The sequence below is a fragment of the Chelonoidis abingdonii genome, chromosome 7 (assembly GCF_003597395.2).
Source record: "Chelonoidis abingdonii isolate Lonesome George chromosome 7, CheloAbing_2.0, whole genome shotgun sequence".
Taxonomy (NCBI): Eukaryota; Metazoa; Chordata; order Testudines; family Testudinidae; genus Chelonoidis; species Chelonoidis abingdonii.
In genome coordinates this window covers 89,254,133-89,274,927 of record NC_133775.1, presented here as the reverse complement: position 1 = coordinate 89,274,927, position 20,795 = coordinate 89,254,133, and the positions used below count along the sequence as shown (strand labels likewise).

Here is a 20,795-nt window from a genome sequence, read left to right as displayed (position 1 = left end):
CAACTGTTTCACTATAAATAGCACAAGTGGTATTCACAATTGATTTATCCACGAATTTAAGAAACCCAAGCAATCTAACAGAAGTTACTTTGTTTACTACAGGACTGTTTTAGAAATCTTTTCCTGATGTTGTTTAACTAGGAACTAACTCATTAACAGTTTGTTACTTCACATGTGCCTTTTAGCTATTCTGATTATCTTAATTTGCTGGACAATACTACTACAGAGTTAGGTGAGGTCTACATCACGGGGATTATTGTAGTATAGCTACAACACCATCACTATGCTGGTATAACCCCATACAGTGATGGAAGGTATTTTTCCTGTTGTTGTAGGACCACCTCCCAAGCAATGGCAGCTAAGTCAATGAAGTGTTCTTCCATCAACCTGGCTGCACCTACCCTAGAAGGTTAGGCTGGCACAGCTATGGTGCTCAGGCGTGTGGATTTTTTCACTCCCCCCCCCACCCTCAAGTGCGATAGCTATGTTGATCTAAATTTTAAGCGTAGACCGGGCCACAGTGAACTACAGGTGTCAATACTGTAGCATCTCTCTAAGCTAGTAACAATCCCAGTGGAATATGCCCCAGTGCCCATCTTTAAATTTACTGTACTAGAGTTCTACATCCTATCCAGTGGGGCGTTTAAAGACATTCCTATTGTCCCATAGATATAGGTTACTCTTGAAGAATCAAAACCTTTCCTTTCACAACATTTAAAGACGTTACCACCACAGCAGCCAAGAGAGTGGTTCTCCCTCTGACGTGAGCATCAGTAACTAAAAGCAGCTGAGAACAAGGACAGTTGACACCTATTTCCACTCAGAAATGCTCTAAGCTTCCTTGGCTGACAGCCTAGGATTTCATGACACTTGGCAAAGTGACAGTTGGTACTAACATCAGTTGATAATCTTGGATAATTTTCAATACAAGTTTTAAACTCACCTATATTTAGGTCCATCTAACCATGGTACTCATGGCATGAAATTTTTCATGGCCCTGAGTGACTTAGCTAGGTAGTTCTAACTTTTAAGTGTAGACCAAGCCCTAGAGTCTATGATAGAATATTTCACGCCTAAATAGAGAGGCAAGACAAGATACAGCATTTCTAAGGTACTCAGCACTAAGTATGTAACCTCAAACTCTAGAGATTTGAATTATGAGATAGGAGTTTGGCATCCCCATGCTTTCTCCTAATGGAAAGCAGACATCCCAAAACCACTCAATTTGAGAAGACTAGAAGTCAGGATAGCAAGGATGCAGCAGATACACACTGACGTGCAGCAGCAAAAAAGTCTATATACAGCCTGCCAACAATATGCTTGGCTGAAGCCTATTATAGTGTTTCATTTAATCAAATTAACCCAAAATTTTGAGGATTGCTTTTTACCATTACCAATACTTGAGAACTGTGATGTAAGCAAAATAAAATTAAGAGCATGATTTTAAAAAGTGTTAACACTAGCATGGGTAGAATACTAATATTTGGGTTGCATTATTAGCTCTCTACAATGCTAATCTTATGCTCTACTATACCATGAAACTGCCACTGTTCGTATTTTTTGCTTGTATGTGGGTCAATTAGTCACTTGAGTATTTGGAGTGCTGAGTTGCACACATTCTGACATACCTAAAAGGAGTACTATTTGCTTCATTTTCCTTACAATGCAAAGTTAAGTTTCACATACCTGGTCTGCTAACATAAGTACTGTTTTCATTGTGAACCTGCGGGAACAGAAGTTGAAGAGGTCTTCAAGGCTGGGTCCCAGAAGATCCATAACTAGAACATTATAATCTTTCTCTTGACCATACCACCTGTAATGAAGCAGAGATGTCTAAGCTGTCATTCTCTTTAAGATAAACTAACAATCTGTAGTATTAACAATTAGGTAGCCAGTTAATATATCCTAGAAGATTCCAAGTAATACATTTTCCCACTTCAAAACAACAACTGAGATTGCTGATGCACAAATCCAGTTAAGTAGACTGTTTTACAAAGTGTTCAGTATTTATAAGCAAGCCCTGGCTACTGTTAGACATGGAGTATTTTTGTGACAGTAATTTGCTTTGATGTATATTAGTGGCAACAATGCATTTCTTTTATAATATTCATTTTGTTTAGGTCTTAATTGGATCAGCTCCATTTTGTTCTTCCTGCCACTGATTTCCAGAAAGCAGTACATAATGCTGGCCTTTAACTACGTTAACTCCCATCCTCTTATTAACCACCAAAAGCACTGATTAAAAACGACCCACTGGCAGCTGGCCTTTACAAGCTGGATACAGTTTAATTTTTTATTATTAAATAGAATACCTTTTTCTAAAGCAAGCAGCAACAAAAAGCTCTGTAGCAACTTACTGAGTCACCCCACTTTCTGGAAAGTCACTGAACTTTCATAGGACATTGAGCAAAAAGGTTTTGTTTGTATTTTAGTAAGAAGGTGCGCCTTCAATTTTCACTTCAAACAAAGGAGTGTCAGTTTCCACCTGCAACTCTCACATCCCTCTCAGTCTTCAACTAGATGACTGCCACTTTCTGACAGAAGAACATTTGAAAAATACCAGTGTACCAAATTAAAATGACAGAGCAAAGCAGAGGCAGCTATATGAACAGTAAGGTTCAAACCATGTTTGGACTGGCACCTTTCAAAGGTATCACCTCATTTTTGGTGTTGCTTCCTGTAGTTTCCAGTTTCACCCCAGAGAATATTCCCATATAAAAGAGAGCTGTACAGTTTTTTTCACGCTATGACTATTTTTTTCACTAAATCACAACAGGGCGAGGGAGTTAGACATTCCCTCACTACACATTCATCCGGTTTTTATTGGCATCCATCTCTCTAGCACTTGAGCACCCAGTAGATACATTCTGGTCTAGCAGAAGAGGCTGATGGAAAAATCTAGTGAGAGATCCTTGGTATACTTAAAGCAAAACTAAGATTTTACTAAAAGCAGAAGAAGTTTAAAATTCCAAAGGCGGAAATCTAAAGGCACTGTTAAAATACAATCTAAATTACACTACTCTGGACCAGGCAGATCTTGCAAGCCACCAGAGTGTTTAATCTCACAATTCTGAGCAAAGGCAGACAGAAATAGGAAGGAACGACCTACAAAAAGCATATCTATTCTTTCAGCAATGAGGGAAGATCTCTTCCCATCCACAGTATTCCTACTAACGTGTCTGTGGTATTTCATACCAATGCATACTATTATCCTACCAGATGTAATAGGGCCCAGGATAGGCAACCTTTCAGAAGTGGTGTGCCTAGTCTTCATTTATTCACTCTAATTTAAGGTTTTGCGTGCCAGTAATACATTTTTAGAAGGTCTCTTTCTATAAGTCTATAATATATAAACTAAACTATTGTTGTACGTAAAGTAAATAAGATTTTTAAAATGTTTAAGAGGCTTCATTTAAAATTAAATTAAAATGCAGAGCCCCCCAGACTGGTGGCCAGGACCCGGGCAGTGAGAGTGACACTGAAAATCAGCTCACATGCTGCCTTCGCGCTCATAGGTTGCCTACCCAGTAATAGGGGTTGATGGGAGCACTTCAAAGTAACTCCAGTTCTTCCCTTCAGAATGCTCAGTATGGCAGTGGGCTCATCTACATTGAGAGTGCTCAACTGTGAAGTCCCACAAAGCTTAATACTTTCCTCCCATTAGGTTTAACATCTTTTTGTGGGGAAGAGAGGCAAGAAGGAACCACCACTGTTTTCTCTCCAGTTCAAATAGCACCTGTCCAAATAATGCCTAATCAAGATAATTGGTTGGATGAAAGTCAGGAAAAGGACATGCTTTGAAAGGTTCTTCTCAGGATTCAGTCATTTACAACACTTATTTCCTCCTTGCTCATTACTGCTTGACAAAATGGTCATGACAAAAACCCTCTGCCATCTAACTAGCCAGAGGCTGCACCTCATCTTATCAAAGATGGACCTAGTCACAGTAATCATACTTTTGTGACCTTCAGAGTTCACTACTGTAACTCTGTATATAGGTCTTTCAACGGACATAGAGTCAGACACTGGAGACTTCAATCACATAGAAGAAAATAAGATTAACTTTTCTGGGATCTGACTAATATGGCCCTTGCCATAGCACTACCAATAAATATCCCAAAAATAAAGGTAGGTGAACAGAAGACTATATCAAGTTCTTACTTAAGTCTCAGCTACCATATGTCTGTGTAACTCCTGTAGCAAATATCTACTTAAGGAGAGGACTCTAGGAAAGTAAGGTATCGCAGATTGCTCTGTCCTCAACACTACTGACTCCATCAATCCAGGTCATGAGTTTCAGTACAGTTAAATGGACTGTCCTACATCTAGGAACAAAGAATAGTCCACACTGACAGGGAGGGGGTTATATCCTGGAAAGAAGAGTCTGAAGAGGACTTTAGGGGTTGTGGTAGGTAACCAACTGAACACAGGCTACCAGTGTGATGCTACAGCTGAAGAGGGCCAATATGAATACGAGGATAAAGGAGGCAATATCCCAACTGTATGTGGCATTGATGAGACCCCCACCAGGCAGGTGTCAATATTTTGAAAGGACTTAGGCAGGAGCCACAACAATGATTCAATGTCAGAAAAACATGCCTTACAGTGAGATTGGGAGTTTAATTTATAGTTTATGGAGCAGAAGGTTAAAAGAAAAATTGATCACATTCTTAAAGTACACACACAGGGAGAAAATGTATGAGGCTCTTTAGTCTAGAGTAGCAGTTCTCAAACTGTGGGTCAGGACCCCAAAGTGGGTCAAGGCACCGTTTTAATGGGGTTACCAAGGACTGATGTTATTCTTGCTGGGGACCAGGGCTGGACTCCAGCCCTGCGTGTGGGGAGGAAGCCTCAGGTTACACACTCCCTGCCTGGGGCCGAAGCAATTAGGCTTTGACCCCTCCCCCACCCCAAGAGCAGTAGGGCTCTGGCTTTGGTCCTGGCCCCCCTGAAAGCTTTAGGTTCCAGTTTCTCTTTCAAAAAGTACTATATTTTGTTTGCATCATAGATATTGCTCCCTGCACAGTCTAAAATAGACAGTTACCCACCACTGTCCATTGTAAGACCATTTTCAATCCAAACAGTTAAATTTTGGTAAAGTTATAAGCAACTGAAATTTGGCCAAGTTACAAGTTTCTGAAAGTCTCAGCACCTAGTTTGGCAGCTACATTCTCCAAAGATTCTATCTCTAATGGGCATGCTCCAGAGGTAGAGTAGACTTTCCTGCTATTGCTCCTTCCACCTGGCAAGAGTCACTGTCACAACATGCATTGGGAACTGAGTTTCCCATACACCCCCTGCTGGCACCTAGGAAGGAGGAACAATTTGACTGGAATGCAGAAGGATGAGGAGCTAAGGGGGCAGAGACTAAACACAGAAAGGCAGGAGAAGTCAAGGCAGAAGGATCTGAAGCCACTTGAGAATACTGCCTTCAGAACCTGGAACAGAACCCAGGATTTCAGAGTCCACATTCCTTTTATGTCAAATAGCAGCGAAGCATACTGAAAACATACGAACCATCCTGTAATCCAAGTGTTTCTAAACAAATCTCCTCACTGTAGGTTTTTAAGCACAGGTTAGACAAATGTGTTGGGGTGGTCTAGGACAGATCATCTCGACCTAGGGAGGGGGTCTAACTTTTGGGGGCGTGACAAATCTAATGTTCAGTAATTATAATAAATGTAAGGGGTACAAGGGCAAGCACCAGGATGCAATGTTACTCATTCAAAAACAATTTTAGGGAGTAGGAGTCCAGGAAAAACAATGTTAACATGGGACCAGATTTATAAAAAGGTTGAGAACCCCCTATATAGGTGTTTTTGGCCCTGACTCAGCACAGGAGGGCTGTATTAGATGACCTCTCGAGATCCCTTCCAACTCGAAATTTCTATGATTTAAAACTTAACACAGGAAATGAGCACATTAACGATGGAGCTGATCAACTAGTTAAGAAATAAAAAAGCTGTTTAATTCAACATAAGAAATAAGAGGTCAGTGTGTTTTGGGGTGTACATTTAGAGGGATCAAGTGTCTGGGTAGACCTTCCAGAGAAGTTGTTTCCTACTTGCTTTGAAAAGCATTTCAATCCCTTCATCCAACCCCCATACATTCTATGAACAAATAGACAATTCACTACGATAGTTCCACCTCACTTCTGCCAAAACATGTTTCACAAAGTTAAATTAAAGATTATACGGAGCAAGGAAGCAACATGCTTTATTTCTGCTATCAAAAAAAAGCTAACTGATCCCAACCAAACTGTGCACATCTCTCTCAGTGAGGTGTATGAATTGTTGAAAGGGTAGGATTTTTTCTAACAAGAGACAGTTTTTTGTTTTTAACTAGACCATTATCAAGGAGTGGACTAGGAACATCATTCACTCAGACTAAAGAACAGTCTATTTTTAGATTTTTGCGAACATCTCAATGTATTCTCCCTCACACCAAAACAAACTATGTTTTGGGTGGACTATGTTTGGGGATTTTTTAAAATACAGAAAAATCCCTGTCCTCATAACCAATTCTAAAATAAAGGATTTCAGTATTTATCAAGAGTGCTTATCATGCTTGTAATATTTAGTCTCCATGGCCTAAAGCAAAGCTAGTTCAGCATTTTCCAACATAAATTCCTTTTGGTAAGTTGTTGCAGTAGTATTTCACCACCAATTTAATTTCTTAAATTGTTACATGTCAGAAATAATTCCTGTCTATTCCCATAACCAGTTAATTTGAAAGGTTTGGTAAAGGAGATCTGGAATGTTCAGTGTTTGCTTTGCTAAACACTGCAAATCAACGACTTCATTTTCCTGTAATGTTTCCAGGAAAACCTGGATTAAGAAGTTAGGCTAACATCTTGTCCATTCAAGGTTTGTTTGGTAGCTGCTACTATTGGAAACTAATAGTAAGGAATGCAGAAACTTGGCTCTCACAAGCAAACTCAAGGGTAGACTTATACTTATAAACATAGAAAGATCTGGCAAGTAGTCTAGTTTACTTTATACTTCTATATTCATTTAATCAATGTTAGCTGGCATGTAGAAGGACAATGTTATACAGACTTAAAAATCAGCATTACTATTTGTGTTATGAGAAAATTAGATTTTTACAAAAAAAGGAGGCCCTTAACTAGGGGACCTCTGCCACAAACTCTCCCCTCCTCTACACATGATTTCTCTCAAAGGCTCAGCTCCACAGCAGCTGGCAGAATTAAACAATATACTCCTAATTTTATATTTTGGGTGAATTAAGGATATTTAAAGATCTAGCCAGATATCAGATGCTATTTGAGCATCTCAGATTACAAATTCTCCAGATATCTATTGGAGATTAACTGTTGATCTTGCCTTAGATGTGGAAATGCAGGAAATTACACTGTTTAAATCTCAGATTGAGGTTTACTGTCAAGAAGCATCAATACACATTTTGGATGTGTTGAAGTAAGGCAAGTCAAAAAGTTTATGATGAACAAAGTCAAGAAGTTAATACATTGTTTTAAGATACTATTAGCCACTCACTCTATACACACGCTAATAAGAAAGATGGAATATACATACGCAAGTCCTTTGAGATCCCTAGCCTGTAAAAATTCATATTATATAACGTCCTCATAGAGATTACTCAGCCTTACACAAGATATTTATTTTTTCTGTGGCCTAAAAATTTGATGCGCGTGTTCTGGTTTTTGGCACATCAGATGCTCACTCATCCTTGCTCATTAATCCACAAACATGTTAATTTTTTCATCATACCATGGTGTTTGTCATATCTCAGAGGTTGCAAAATTACAAGCAAACATACTATTGCGTAAAAAGGTAACTCGATGCTTCTTGATTGTGAAATAAGAACAGTCATTACTTCAGGACATGGCTAAGGATTTACAGGTAGTCTTGGAATGATCAGATTTTTAATCAGTGTCAATAAATGGCGATTTCACTGTATGCACACAAACTAATGAAAATATATGTTCATCAATGATAATCAAAATTTACAGACAGGCAAAGAAAGAAAAATGATGCTTGAGAACTTAGTTTGCTTTAAGGATATTTACATTGTATATTTTGACATGATGTTGACAATTCGCATTTTAACAGTTATAAAGCTTTAACTTTTTGAATCAACATCTACTGTCATTAAACAATTACTGTCTGACCTCCCCAATGTCTGGTCCCGCAAACAGTTTCCCACAACTGAAAATTTAAATTGATAAAAATCTAAAACACTTAAAAACAGATATTGATAGCACTTGAAATAATCAAAAAAGAAAAAATCAAATTCTGCCAAGTCTAGATATAGGCCACACTCAAGTTAGTAACGTACTCCTTGTTTATAGGGGTAAGAAATCTGGGAGATCAGAAATTGAGGTAGCCTTCACAGTTTTAGGCCTGCAGAGTTGGGGCAGTAGGCAATTAGATTTACAACTGTATGCATCCCTGCTTTCTAATGGGCTAAAAATTTCACATTAATTAAAATGAACTATTCTAAAGGTATTGATTAAGATAAGGACATAGACTTTCAAATTAAAAAAATCTAACATGGCATCAAAGACATGGAAAAATAGACAAACCTTCCAGTCATATATGCACATTAGCACATTTTTACTGCAGTAAAGCAGTGTAATATACATAGGCAGAGTTGGAAAACTTGTTTGTAACCGCCTGCATTTCAATGTCTGTGTCACTATGCTGGGGAATTAAGTCATGTGATACTGTGGTGTGAGAAATGATTTGGTTTGCAGCTCCCAGATGGGCAAGCAGGCATTCTGCCAAGTCACATGATTCATCTTAGTGTTTACTCAGCAAACCCATGGTTTTTATTTCTTTAATGACTAACCTTGCGGAAAGCAAATCAAAGTGTTGATACCGCAGTGCTAGGTGCACAATTACTGTACTTAGTTCCACCAAGGCATCATCCTCTAAACAGCAACTGCTTTTAAGTTGGCTAGAGCTAGGATCCTACCAAATTCATGGTCCATTTTGGCCAATTCACAGTGGTGGGATTTTAAAAATTGTAAAATTTCATTATTTCAGGTATTTAATATCCGAAATATCACAGTGTTGTAACTGTAGGAGTCCTGACCCAAAATGAGGGTGGAGGGTTGCAAGGTTATTGTAAGGGGGGTCACAGTACTGCCACCCTTACTTCTGCACTGCCTTTAGGAGCTGGGCCCTTGACTAGCAGCTGCTGCTCTCTGGCAAGCCAGTTCTGAAGGCAGCACGGAAGTTAGGGTGGCAATACCACAACCCCCTTACAATAACCTTGCAAAACCTCCCCCACCACACACACCTATTCCGGGTCAGGACCCCGAGTTTGAGAAACGCTGGTCTCTCCCGTTAATTCTGTATAGTATAGGGTAAAAGTACACAAAAGACCAGATTTCACAGTCACTGATTTGTTTTTCACGTTAGAGAATTTGGCAGGGCTATAGCTATAAAATACATTTTGAAACTTTTCAGTTTCAAAACCTTGATGTTCTTGTAACATGTATTCACTAATATGGCCAGTGACAAATTAATATATAGAACATCTTGAGAAACTAGACTGTAACAATAGCAAGTTTACTAACAAAAGACTGATTTTGTTCAATTATCAAAACAGTAACTTTATGATCAAATGTTACTTCCTAAAGTAGACTGTACATTCAATCTTGTATGAGGAAGAACTCACTAGAGTATTTAACAGAGGAGAAGGAAGAAAGCCACGTGTAGGAGCAGAAATAGATGAGACCACTTGTTTCTATGTTAGCCCAACAGCCAGTGAGATTCTAGGCCTGATTTCAGACTATGTTGCACCACTTTCACTGTTCCACAAAATAGCAGTTAAGAGCTTAATTCCAAATCATTAGGCAAGTATAAACAGCAGTCACATAACTGCAAGCAGAAAACACCACAACATCTTCAGATAAATACCCATCTAAGAGTTCCCAAACATACAGATCCACCCTTAACTGGGTCACTAACCGTAAAACTCAAACACTGGCAAAAACGACTCAAAGGAATAATCTCAAAGCAATATAAAAGGCACTCTAGTGACAGTTACAAAGTACTTCATGCTACTAAATACAATAAAACTGAAGCAGAAAGTAGCCATGGTAGCAGTCTTACACATGGGAAACACACCTGTGCATTTAAGTCTATGAGGAAATGCAGACAAAGCTGTTATTGGTTCAAACATATCACTACAGCTTTAGATCTCGTTTACTCCACTAGAAATGCATTTTATCTCAGACTACATCTAACAAAATGGACTACTTGAAAATATCAGTGATAACTTATTGACACCAGCACAACTTGCACATATGGATTTCATATGTCTACCTGAGACATTACACACATTTATTCTTCTTGGTTCCCTATGTTTTGCCAATATCCTGTACTGCTCTAGCCTACAATTATTCTGACTGGCACCAAGCAACTGGTTCCTTAAGATCTTTCTGCTTCAAATATACAGTTTCATTATGGCAGTCACCTTTCAACAATTAAAGATGGAGGAAAATTTCATTGCAAACTAGTATGCCTATGCACCAAGAGTTTAGATTCTTCACATTTGCTAATTCAACCCCTCCAGAGGCAGAGATAATGTAATAGAGCCTGTCACCATAAGATTTGAGACTGAATTGCCTACATATTTTACAATTTACTTATGTGTTAGCTTCTCCATATTGACTTGTAAGTTCTCTGCCATAAAGCTGGAAAAACAATTAATTGTAGACCAACTAGGAGTCAGGAATACAAATGCAATTAACATAATATGGGATAACTGGTATAGTCAAGTGAAATATTTAGCAGAGGTCACTCACTGTGGAAACTAACGTTAGTTATAAATTAGGCCACCCAAGTACTAAATTAACAATCGGCAACTAAACACTTGCTATAAAAAAGTTAGTTACTATAAATAAAATCAAGTATCAGAGGGGTAGCCATGTTAGTCTGGATCTGTAACAGCGGCAAAGAGTTCTGTGGCACCTTATAGACTAACAAACATATTGAAGCATAAGCTTTCATGGGTGAACACCCAACTATAAATAAAATATTGTGACTGTTTGCACAACTAAAACAGATTATTTCAAATTAATATATAGAAGTATGCTAGTGCAACTCATTCCCATAAATGGCATGCAGCCTTATCATTTAAATTGATTAGAACTCTCTATGCTGCATATGCACTTTTAAGTGATTGACTTACTATTTTACTAATTGCTTAAGGCAGAAAATCTACATCTGGTAAATTGTTTCCACATATGTTTCTATAGAAATTAAGTCTTCCTGCCTTTCTGATTGCCAAGGTAATCCTCCAATATAAGGAGGAACCCATGGAGTGCTTTCATCCCAAGTCTTTAGATTGCTCTAGTGCTGCTCAGCTTTCCCAAGCAGCATAACAAAAAAAACTGGACAGTTTAATTACTCCATACAGGATGCCACATATATTGAAACGGACAAAACTGGTGGCTACCTTGGTATCTGCTTCCGCTAGATAAAGCTGTGAGCAGAGGCAGACAGAACCAAGTATAGGAGAAGATCTGGAAAAGATTGAGGCTATCCCTATTCAACAGAAGAGATTTGGGAAAAGAAGTGGCAAGGGAGTCTCACACACCTACAAACAGGAAACAATCCATTGACAGGACCCTCTCTGGTTCCGGCAACTTCCCAGAGCGCTGCCCATGGAAGTTACTGTTGTGCCCTCTCCATGTCTCATAATAGTATCTGGCTAGCAGGTCTGTTTTTCAAGCCCTGTCTTATGATCTTGAATAAGCAGTTCGAAGCTGAGAATGCATCTCACCAGTTAAAATATTTAACTTGTATAAAACACTGCATAAAGGGACATCACTTGAAATGAAGTCTGAAAATTATTAATCTATTGTTAATATTAATCCTAGGATTTTGTTAGTAAGTACCTATTTTTTCAATTTACTTTGTGCTTCCTGCAGCACTCTGTGTAACTCAGCTTCACCATTTCCCTGAATAGTCCATTATTATTGGAGATACTAGTGAACAGTAAAGCTGAAAGACCCTTTTAACATTTTAAGATGTTTCAGGACACTGTTTGAAGGGTACTTTATCGTAAGCTATAATATTTATAAATTTGAATGGTTTTAAATTAATAAATTTCGAGTGTCCTTTACATCACTACTCATCTAACTGCACATATTGCACTCCTGATGCTTAATGCTAGAGTAGGCTTTACTTATTTTGGAAGTTAGGAAGGACCCATGTTAAACGTTAAATTTGAATAGCTCCATACAATGGTGAGATTCTACTTACGACTAAATTAAAATGTCACTTTAGTCAACTTCATATGCTTAGTGGGGTATTAAGATTCCTACAGTGAGAACATAGAGCAAACTGCTTTAAACCTTGTAGGTCATATCAGGAGAATAAGGTTAATAAGTCTTCTAGACTTTGCTTCCCAAGATGATGGTGGGAAGCTGCAAGAAGCTTCACCCTTCTCCCTCTACTCCCCCTGCAATAAGGAATATGAAAATTGGCATAAACATGCCTCGACACCTGTACAATATACAACAGATCTGAACATTAAGCCTGGAGGAAAAAAAGCTATGATATACACAATACATATGTTTTCAGGAGCTTTGGAACTCAAGAACCAATGGTATATTTTTAGTGCCATTAATTATCACCTATCAGTGTATGTGTTGTTATGCCATGTCTACACAAGAGCAATGGCGTCCTCATGTAGCCCCAGTCTTAGTTCTGCCCCCAAATAAATGCAACATTTAATATGCTACACATGATTAGCTGTAACCAAGGACCAGATACATCACTCTTTCCAAATACAGCCAGATCCTGGCAATTCTTCTGAACAGCTAGCTAATCCTCAAGAAAAATCTCTACCCAAAGAAAACCTACTTAAAAATATGTAGAGAGTGCATCCTGAAAGACATTTAAGTTACAATAAATTAATACCAAAAATAAAGTTCAGAACAAGCCACCAGCCAAATATACAGCCAGCCAAAACCAAGGAATCTGGTACAAATTCAAATACCCCAAATTAATGTGATCAATTAAACAAGAAAGTAAGAGATGAAAATGCATTGCCAGTACAAGAAGGGGACTGACATAATGCCCTAGAACCATCAGAATAAATCTGCCAGAAGAATGTGGACTTTTCATTCAGTCCATCAGAGCTGCCCTAGGGCACAAAATCAGTTAAAGAAGTGTAACCTTGATTCAAGTTTTCTGTCAAACCAAAAATGAAATTCATGTTGCACAATAAATGTATATGTCAAAAACACACATTACACATTGTTTAACTACTAGTGCATTCATATAGTTCATTGTACTCAGAACTATTTTCAAATTCTTAATCATCTGAAAGGTCTGCATGGTGGGAGTACGGAATTATAGCTGTGCCCTTTTTTTCAAGATTTCTTTTACACCATAAAGCAAAACCTTTCCTGCCTAAATCTGACTGTTTGTATTTTTTATCTTAAACATAAGGATTGCAAAGTCTCCAACCTGTGCTGTTTACAGTGAAGGCTGAGGATTCATGTACTGTCAGCTCTCTCAGCTCTTTGAGGTGACATTCAAAAAATGTATTTTAAAATTGGATTTTGCGCTTTTGCTTCTTTATACATTATGAACACATCTAAGGGTTTTTTTTGGCTAATTTATCTCAACATATCTGGAAGATCCAGTAAAACCAAGATGACTAGACTAGATGTATCTAAGCGTGTTTTTTCACTTACATCTAAGGGGGAAGAGAGTTGAGTATTCAACAAAGACTCTCTCTTATTGCAAAAGTATTAGTAATTGCACTTCCTTGTTTACTGCTTTGATATGTGTAGAGCATGTCTACACTTAAGCGTATCACTTCAGTATAACATTACCTATGGCAACAGAAAGGGTTCTCCTGTCAACACAAAGGGTTCTCCTGTCAACACAGGTAGTCTACTTCCCCAGGTGGTAGCTAGGTGAACAGAAGAATTTTTCCATCAACCTATCGCTGTCTACACAGGCACATAGGTTGGCTTAACAATGCCACTCCAGGGTGTGCATTTTTCAACCAAATGGACACACTTAAAATCAACCAAATTTTCTAGTGCAGACCAGGCCTAAGAAGGCTCAACATGTTTTTCAAAAGCCAGCCTGCATAATCTTTACATTAGTAACTCAGGCTTACCATTTTATTTCTTGTATAGATAACACCTTTGTTATGCTGTATCTAGTGGTTTTTATACACAGGTCTGAATAGTGAATCATAGAAATATAGGACTGGAAAGAACCTCGATAGGTTATCAAGTCCAGTCCCCTACAAAGAGGCAGGACCAAGTATTATCTAGACCAAGGGTGGGCAAACTTTTTGGCCCGAGGGCCACATCTGGGCATGAAAATTGTATAGGAGGGCACGAATGCTCATGAAATTGGGTGTTGGGGTGTGGGCCCTGGGGTGGGGCCGAAAATGAAGAGTTCAGGATGTGGGAGGGGGCTCCAGGCTGGAGCAGGGGGTTAGGGTGCAGGGGAGGGGGTGAGGGCTCAAGCTGACGGTGTGGGCTCTGGGTTGCAGGACAGTGGGACCGAAGGGTTTGGAGGGTGGGAGGGGGATCAGTGCTGGGATAGCGGTCCTGGAGTGGGTCAGGGGTGCAGGCGCCAGACAGTGCTTGCCTCAAGCAGCTCCTGGAAGCAGCAGCACATCCCCCCTCTGGCTCCTACTCAGAGGAACAGACAGGCAGCTCTGCGTACTGCCTGTCCACAGGAGCCACCCCTGCAGCTCCCATTGGCTGTGATTGCTGACCAATGGGAACTGTGGGGGCGGCACTTGGGGCAGAGGCAGCGTGCAGACCCCCTGGCTGCCCCTATGAGTAAGGGGCAGAGGGGGAACATGCTGCTACTTCTGGGAGCTGCGCGCTGAGTGGAGCCACAGCACAAGCGGAGTGGGGCAAACCCTGGGTCCTGCTCCTCAGCAGGAGCTCAAGAGCTAGATTAAAACATTTGAAGGCCCAGATGTGGCCCCCAGACTATAGTTTGCCCACCCGTCATGTTTGTCTAATCTGTTCTTAAAAGCCTCCAACTACCAAAGATACCACAACCTCCCTACATAATTTGTTCCAATGCTTGACTACCCTTACAGTTAGGTAGCTTTTCCTAACGTCTAACCTAAATCTCCCTCGCTGCAATTTAAGCTCATCATTTCTTGCCCTGTCCTCAGTGAGTAAGGAGAACAATTTATCTCCTTCCTCTTTGTAACAACCTTCTACATACCCGAAAACTTATGTCCCACCCCGCCCCAAAATCTTCTCTTCGCCAGATGTACCATCCCCATTTTTTTCAATGTTTTCTCATAGCTCACGTTGTCTAAAATTTTCCCCCGTTTGTCCAACGTGAGTTTGAATTCTTTTGTAAAGCATTACCTCAGTTTTACAGATGGAGAAACTGAAGTACAGAAAGACAAAGTGACTTTTTCAAGGTTATACAACAAGCCAGTGGCAAAGCCAAGAATGAGCTCTCAATTCCCTGTCAAGTGTCCTAGCCACTGGATCACAATACCTCCTGCTATGACTACTTTAAGAGTGCAGCTGTAAGGTTTTATAACAGTTTTAAAGCTTGCCTGACTTATGAAGAAAAAAGGATTAAATTTTCCTTAATGTTCTCCTCCAGCAGAGCACAACTCAATTCTATTTGAACTGTTCATATTACACATATTCTGTCGTAGTACTGACATGGGTACTGTCAGAATATTTAACTGAAAACTAAGCTAAATATAAAAGCCAAACATTTCCCCAACAACAGTGCAGTTAAAGAGTACCAGATCACATGCATCTAAAGAGATATACTGGATAAATCAAGCACCAATATGCACAATGTATGGACATCATCAGGATCAAGGTCACAAATTAATTCTTTGCACAATGTACGTATCCTTGATGGGTGCTCTAGTGACACAGTCCATGTTGTAAGTCAGGTTATTTATCTTCATTCACAGCAACACAAGTATTTGGCCTGAATCAAATTCCATCATGCTTAATATTTGTAGACAAGAACTTTATTGTACAAATTGTTATTGCCCTTCTCTGATGTTAAAGTAGAAAACAAAATAAGAAGCCTTTATTTTAGGTTTTCCCACTGCAACTGTCACCAGATATCATCAAGCAAGATGCTGGCCAAAAGTAGAAATGTGGTTAGAGACTGTCAATTCAAATTTTGGTAGAGTACACCCCACCCGCAAGATTTAAACCCAGCAGAAGTGCAGTGGAAGGATTTCAAGTTAGGGCAGATGTTCTGAAAGGCAGCATTTTGCAGAACACAGACGGTTAGGACTAGCACTGAGAATCTGAAATTGAAATTGACCAGACACTGTCAGTCAGGGTTATCTAAGGGATTGCTTAACCTGAACTCTTTATCAGTTTAAAAGAGTGAGCTGAGTAGTTTCAGAGACTGTATCAGTTGTCAAATCTCCCAACCAATTTTTTGTGGTATTACCCATCATTTCCTGTTCTTTAAAACAGTTGTTCGTCCCCCTACTGTTGTGTGGAGAAAAACATTTAAAATAAAGGGGAAATTGCTGACAATACACAATGTGAAATGGGATATATAAAAATACTGTTGAATGCACAAACAAAAAAGAGATACTAAAAACAAGTTTTTTCTTTCAGTGATATCAATCTATTATTTTCAAAGAGTAGGTACATTTTATACAAGAATATTACTTAAGCTGATGTTTAGCATCTCAGCTTGGAAAAGACAGTAATAAGTAAGTTTATTACTATTAAGCCTGAGGACATTTCTTTGAACTGTAATTCACTTTTGCTACATGGAAACAATATATGTTATGGACTTGTTGGTAGAATAATAGGTATGTTATTCTTTAAGTGAAAAACAATTTACATTTACCTAAAAATACTTGCTTTTTCAGACTGGTCATGAATTATTAAATAATATCTGTTCGCTTTGGCAGTTTTTCCAAGTTAGCATCGTTTTAATGTGCAACTATTTCAGTAGTGGCATTTCAAAAGACAATTTCATTCATTTTTTAAACTGTGAAAAGGATGCAGAAATTGCATAATATATGCAGCTCGGGTTTCACACTTAAAGCTAGAGCTTTTTTGCTTCATACAGTTATATTTGTTCTACCCTTCCATAAGGCTATACTGATTTTGCATTGCAAAAGGTTTAAATATATAGGACAACACAGCTTATGGCAACATAGTTATGGTATATGTGCAGGAGATATTACTGCTCTTAACTGGAGGCACACACGTGTCCTTATTTGAAAGCATTAAACTAATAAGTATTCAATAAGATTTACAAAATAACATGTCCTACAATAACAGAGTCTAGTCAAAATGTCTTACAAAATCTGTGGGGTTATATCCTTTATGTACATTAAACAAGAAAAAGAAGGGGTACAAAGCATGTACTACAGCTTGGCTAATATTGATTTTTAAACATTTTCTATATTTATCAATTTAAATTTTGACAGTTGAAGGGAATTTTGGGGGGGATCAGACAACAGTAATCTAATGATAGCAGTTGTTGAGATTCAAAAAGTTAAAGCTTCAAAATCATTAAAGCACAAACTGTCACAAAACATCACCTCAAAATTTAAATCAAACTATGCTCTCAAGCAGCACTTTTCTCACTTTGCCTATTTGTAAATTTCTATTATTAATGGAAATGTTTTTTCATTGGTTTGTGTGTACATGGTGAAATAGATGTTTATCAAGATTTACCGATAAAAATCTAATCCTTCCAATCCTAACTATTGCTAGTACCCTACCCTTTGCAAACCACTAAGTTATGTTTATGTAGCCATTGACTCCAACAACAGCTTTGATTTTCTTCACTCACCACAAAACAGATGTTAAATACAATTCACAGAATTTTAAATGTGATAAGCTTCTAATGAAGACTCTTGAAAAGCGACAACTCTTATAAAAAGTTGTATAAAGACAGTTAAATTTCCGCTCATCTCTATACTGAGGTAAGGGGAACTCCACCAGTTTTTGATTTATTCTTGCTCACCTGACTGACCTACCAGTATTAGTACAATAATCCAATTCTCAAGTCTGCTTCACTACTAAGAAAATTTAAAAGTAGTTCTGACTAAGCCTCCCCTGATGTATTAAAACAAGTTTTTATAACTAACATGAAACAAGGAAGCTGCATAACAAGGGAATGGAAGGGGGGGGCGGGGATAATCTTGGCACTGTATCTCTACAGGGCTCAGGGACGCATCTGTTGTGGGCAACAGAAGGGGGTTGCCATTTCATTCCCCCTGGAGGTCCTCTGCAGACCTGAGCCTTCCGGACATACAAACGTGCTGGAAGGAAGAGAGGTACATGCCAGAGCATGTCCATGTCCCAACAGAAGATGGGGGAAGGGTTAGTCACTTCCATCCGCCATTTTCTGAGCAGAGAAGGAAGACATGTTGGAACAAAAACACAACAAAAGAGAGCAGCCATTTCCAATGCTGCCTCCCCGGAAGCCAGCCTGCACGCCTAAACACAAATCCTGCAGGAATTCCACCTCCTCAGGGATTGCTGCATAAACGGCTAAAATCTACAGGGCAGTAAGGGGAATGGGGAAGACTGGGTTGGAGAGATCCCGCTAATTCTACCCTATACACACTATTTCACCTCCTAAATCAATCCCGAGTAAAAACACTCAACCCTTTTCTAACCATGGAGCCCCATCACACGACACTGGACAAGAGTCCATACTAATGTCCTACAGCCTGTTTGACTCTTACCTTATGTGTGGGATGCCAACTCCGCCTTGCAGAATCTTGTACAGTTTGCTCTCGTACAGCAGCTGGGGATGCCTGGCCTTCTGAGACTCCAACTTCACGGCCACTTCCTGCAGTGAGAGGGAACAGGGATCAAAGCATCCACCAACCACAGGGGTTTAGGAGGACACAGCACTCCACTCCCACTCAGAGCTCTGCTACAGTAGATTTTGGGAATATGGGAAAATTTTCTAGAGCTCGCAACACTAGCTCAGTATCCACAATATGGAGGAGCAGCAGGCTCTGCAAATAAAATCCACACGGTGCTGATTTGTGCATAAATATCCATCCTGGCAGGGAAATAGGACTAAAGATGTTTAGTCTTCAGATCCATATGACTAATCGAGATGGGAGTTGTTCCTTCGTGGCTCGGAAAAATGTGGGATGGAGAGAGAAAAAAGAAGAAAACCGAAGAGCAGGGGGGTCTTCTGTGTTTCTCCCCATATGCTGAGTGCCAGGTAAGTGTGTGCTCCCTCAAAGTGGAAAGGGATGGATGACTGGGCGAGGGGAAGACGAACCCCTGCGCTGCTGAAGGCAAAGGACATACCCCTCCTTTTTTTGAGGGGGGGGGTGCCTAACTCTACCACCCATCCCCAGGGTAACTGGAGATCCCACGAATCGATGTACTATCGCCAGATAAATTTCTCCTGCGAAGGGCCAGCCTCCCTCTGGTAGCTGACTAACCACCCCGGCGGGTACGCTGATCGCCCAATCTCTTGGTGAAACCAACCGCAGGGGCCTGGGCTCCCTGTGCTGACAGGACCCCGGCTCGATGAGGGTCGCTGGGTAGGTGCCCCCGGTCGGGGACTCCCTGAAGGGATGAGTCCCGGGGCTCCCTGCGGGGCTACGTGGCACCCTTACCTCCCCGTTGGTGATGTTGATGGCCAGATAGATGTCCCCGAACGAGCCCGACCCGATCTTCCGCACCAGCTTGTATTTACCCCCGACGATGAACTCGGCCTTGGAGCCGCTGCTGCTCGCCATGGTGAGGGGCGGCTCGCGGCCCTCCCGGCGCTGAAGGGAAGTGAGGTGGGGGTCCTACGCTGAAGTAAGGAGCCTGGGGGGGGGGGCCTCTGCGCCGCCCGGGAGGAGGAGTGGGAAGCGGCAGCGGAGGAGGAATCTGGTCCCCGCCGCTCAGCTTAGGCCGGGCCCCTGCGGCGGGCGTCCTCCTCCGCGGCTCTGCCCTACTCCCCGACCGGGCGCCACTACACTCTCTGCCCGCTCCAGAGATACGGGAGTGGCACCGGGAGGCTCTGGGGATCCGAGCGCAGCTGGCACCGCCGGATCCCGGCCGCCGCCGCTGGTTCTTCACTCAGCAGCCGCCGCCATCTTGTATATCGCGCGGCTGCTATCACGGACACAAAATGCCTCCACTCTGCGGCCTCCGCTTCTTCACCGCGCAGGGCACTCTGGGAACGGGGCGGGGCAGCTACTGTGCATGTTCTACAGGACACAAAGCGCGCATGTGCAAGCTAAGAGGGCAGGCGAGGACGTTGGGGCAGCGCGCATGCGTAGACGAAGTTAAATCAAAGTCAATGACTAGGTTGGCTCTTCCCGCAGCGTCAGCTTCTGTAAGTGCACATGCGCACAACCCTATTCGGAATCCAGGGGGAAGGGTAAAAAGAAAGAGCGCATGGCCGCCCGTCCTCCTTCACCTGTTCCCCCCCCATCCTTAAAGGGCCAGTGGCCTTTCAAAATCACCAGGGGCCTCTGTCACTTGACATGGCCAACTTGGTGGGAATGGGGCCAGGAGGGGCACGCAGGTTTTGCAGCAATTGCACACGCAGCGGATTAGGCCCTGCTCCAGGGCAGCTGAGCCCCCCAGGTCACCCCAGAGACTCAGATCTCTGTTTCTGACACAGCCTTGCTTTGGGAAAAGCAGAGCCAGGGCCCTGGGCTAGCAATCTTAAAAATCAGTCACTTTCAGATGGGGGCCACCTAATTGCGGGTGCATCCGTTTTTGGTGCCGAGCTTGTAACATCTGGACCCTGATTTTCAGAGATCTTCAGCATCTGTTGCAGCATTCAGTGAAGTTAGTGGGAGCTGCTCAATTGGTGCTC

At 40.9% G+C, this 20,795-nt stretch overlaps 1 protein-coding gene across 7 annotated transcripts in view; it reads right to left on the bottom strand.

The window, feature by feature from the left end:
• CSNK1A1 (casein kinase 1 alpha 1) overlaps positions 1–20,157 on the bottom strand; it is a 49,416-nt gene extending 29,259 nt beyond the window's left edge. For 6 of the 7 annotated variants that reach the window (XM_032794407.2, XM_032794410.2, XM_075068098.1 and 3 more), the window contains exons 1-3: positions 19,597–20,151; positions 18,700–18,806; positions 1,687–1,813 (exon numbers count right to left, since the gene is read on the bottom strand). In XM_032794407.2, coding sequence (XP_032650298.1) covers positions 1,687–1,813; positions 18,700–18,806; positions 19,597–19,719 — 357 coding nt within the window. In that variant the 5' untranslated portion in view covers positions 19,720–20,151. Of the gene's footprint in view, positions 1–1,686; positions 1,814–18,699; positions 18,807–19,596 lie in introns of all 7 variants that reach the window. The other variant, XM_075068097.1, reaches the window with a different exon arrangement.
• Between the last annotated feature and the right edge of the window lie 638 nt (positions 20,158–20,795).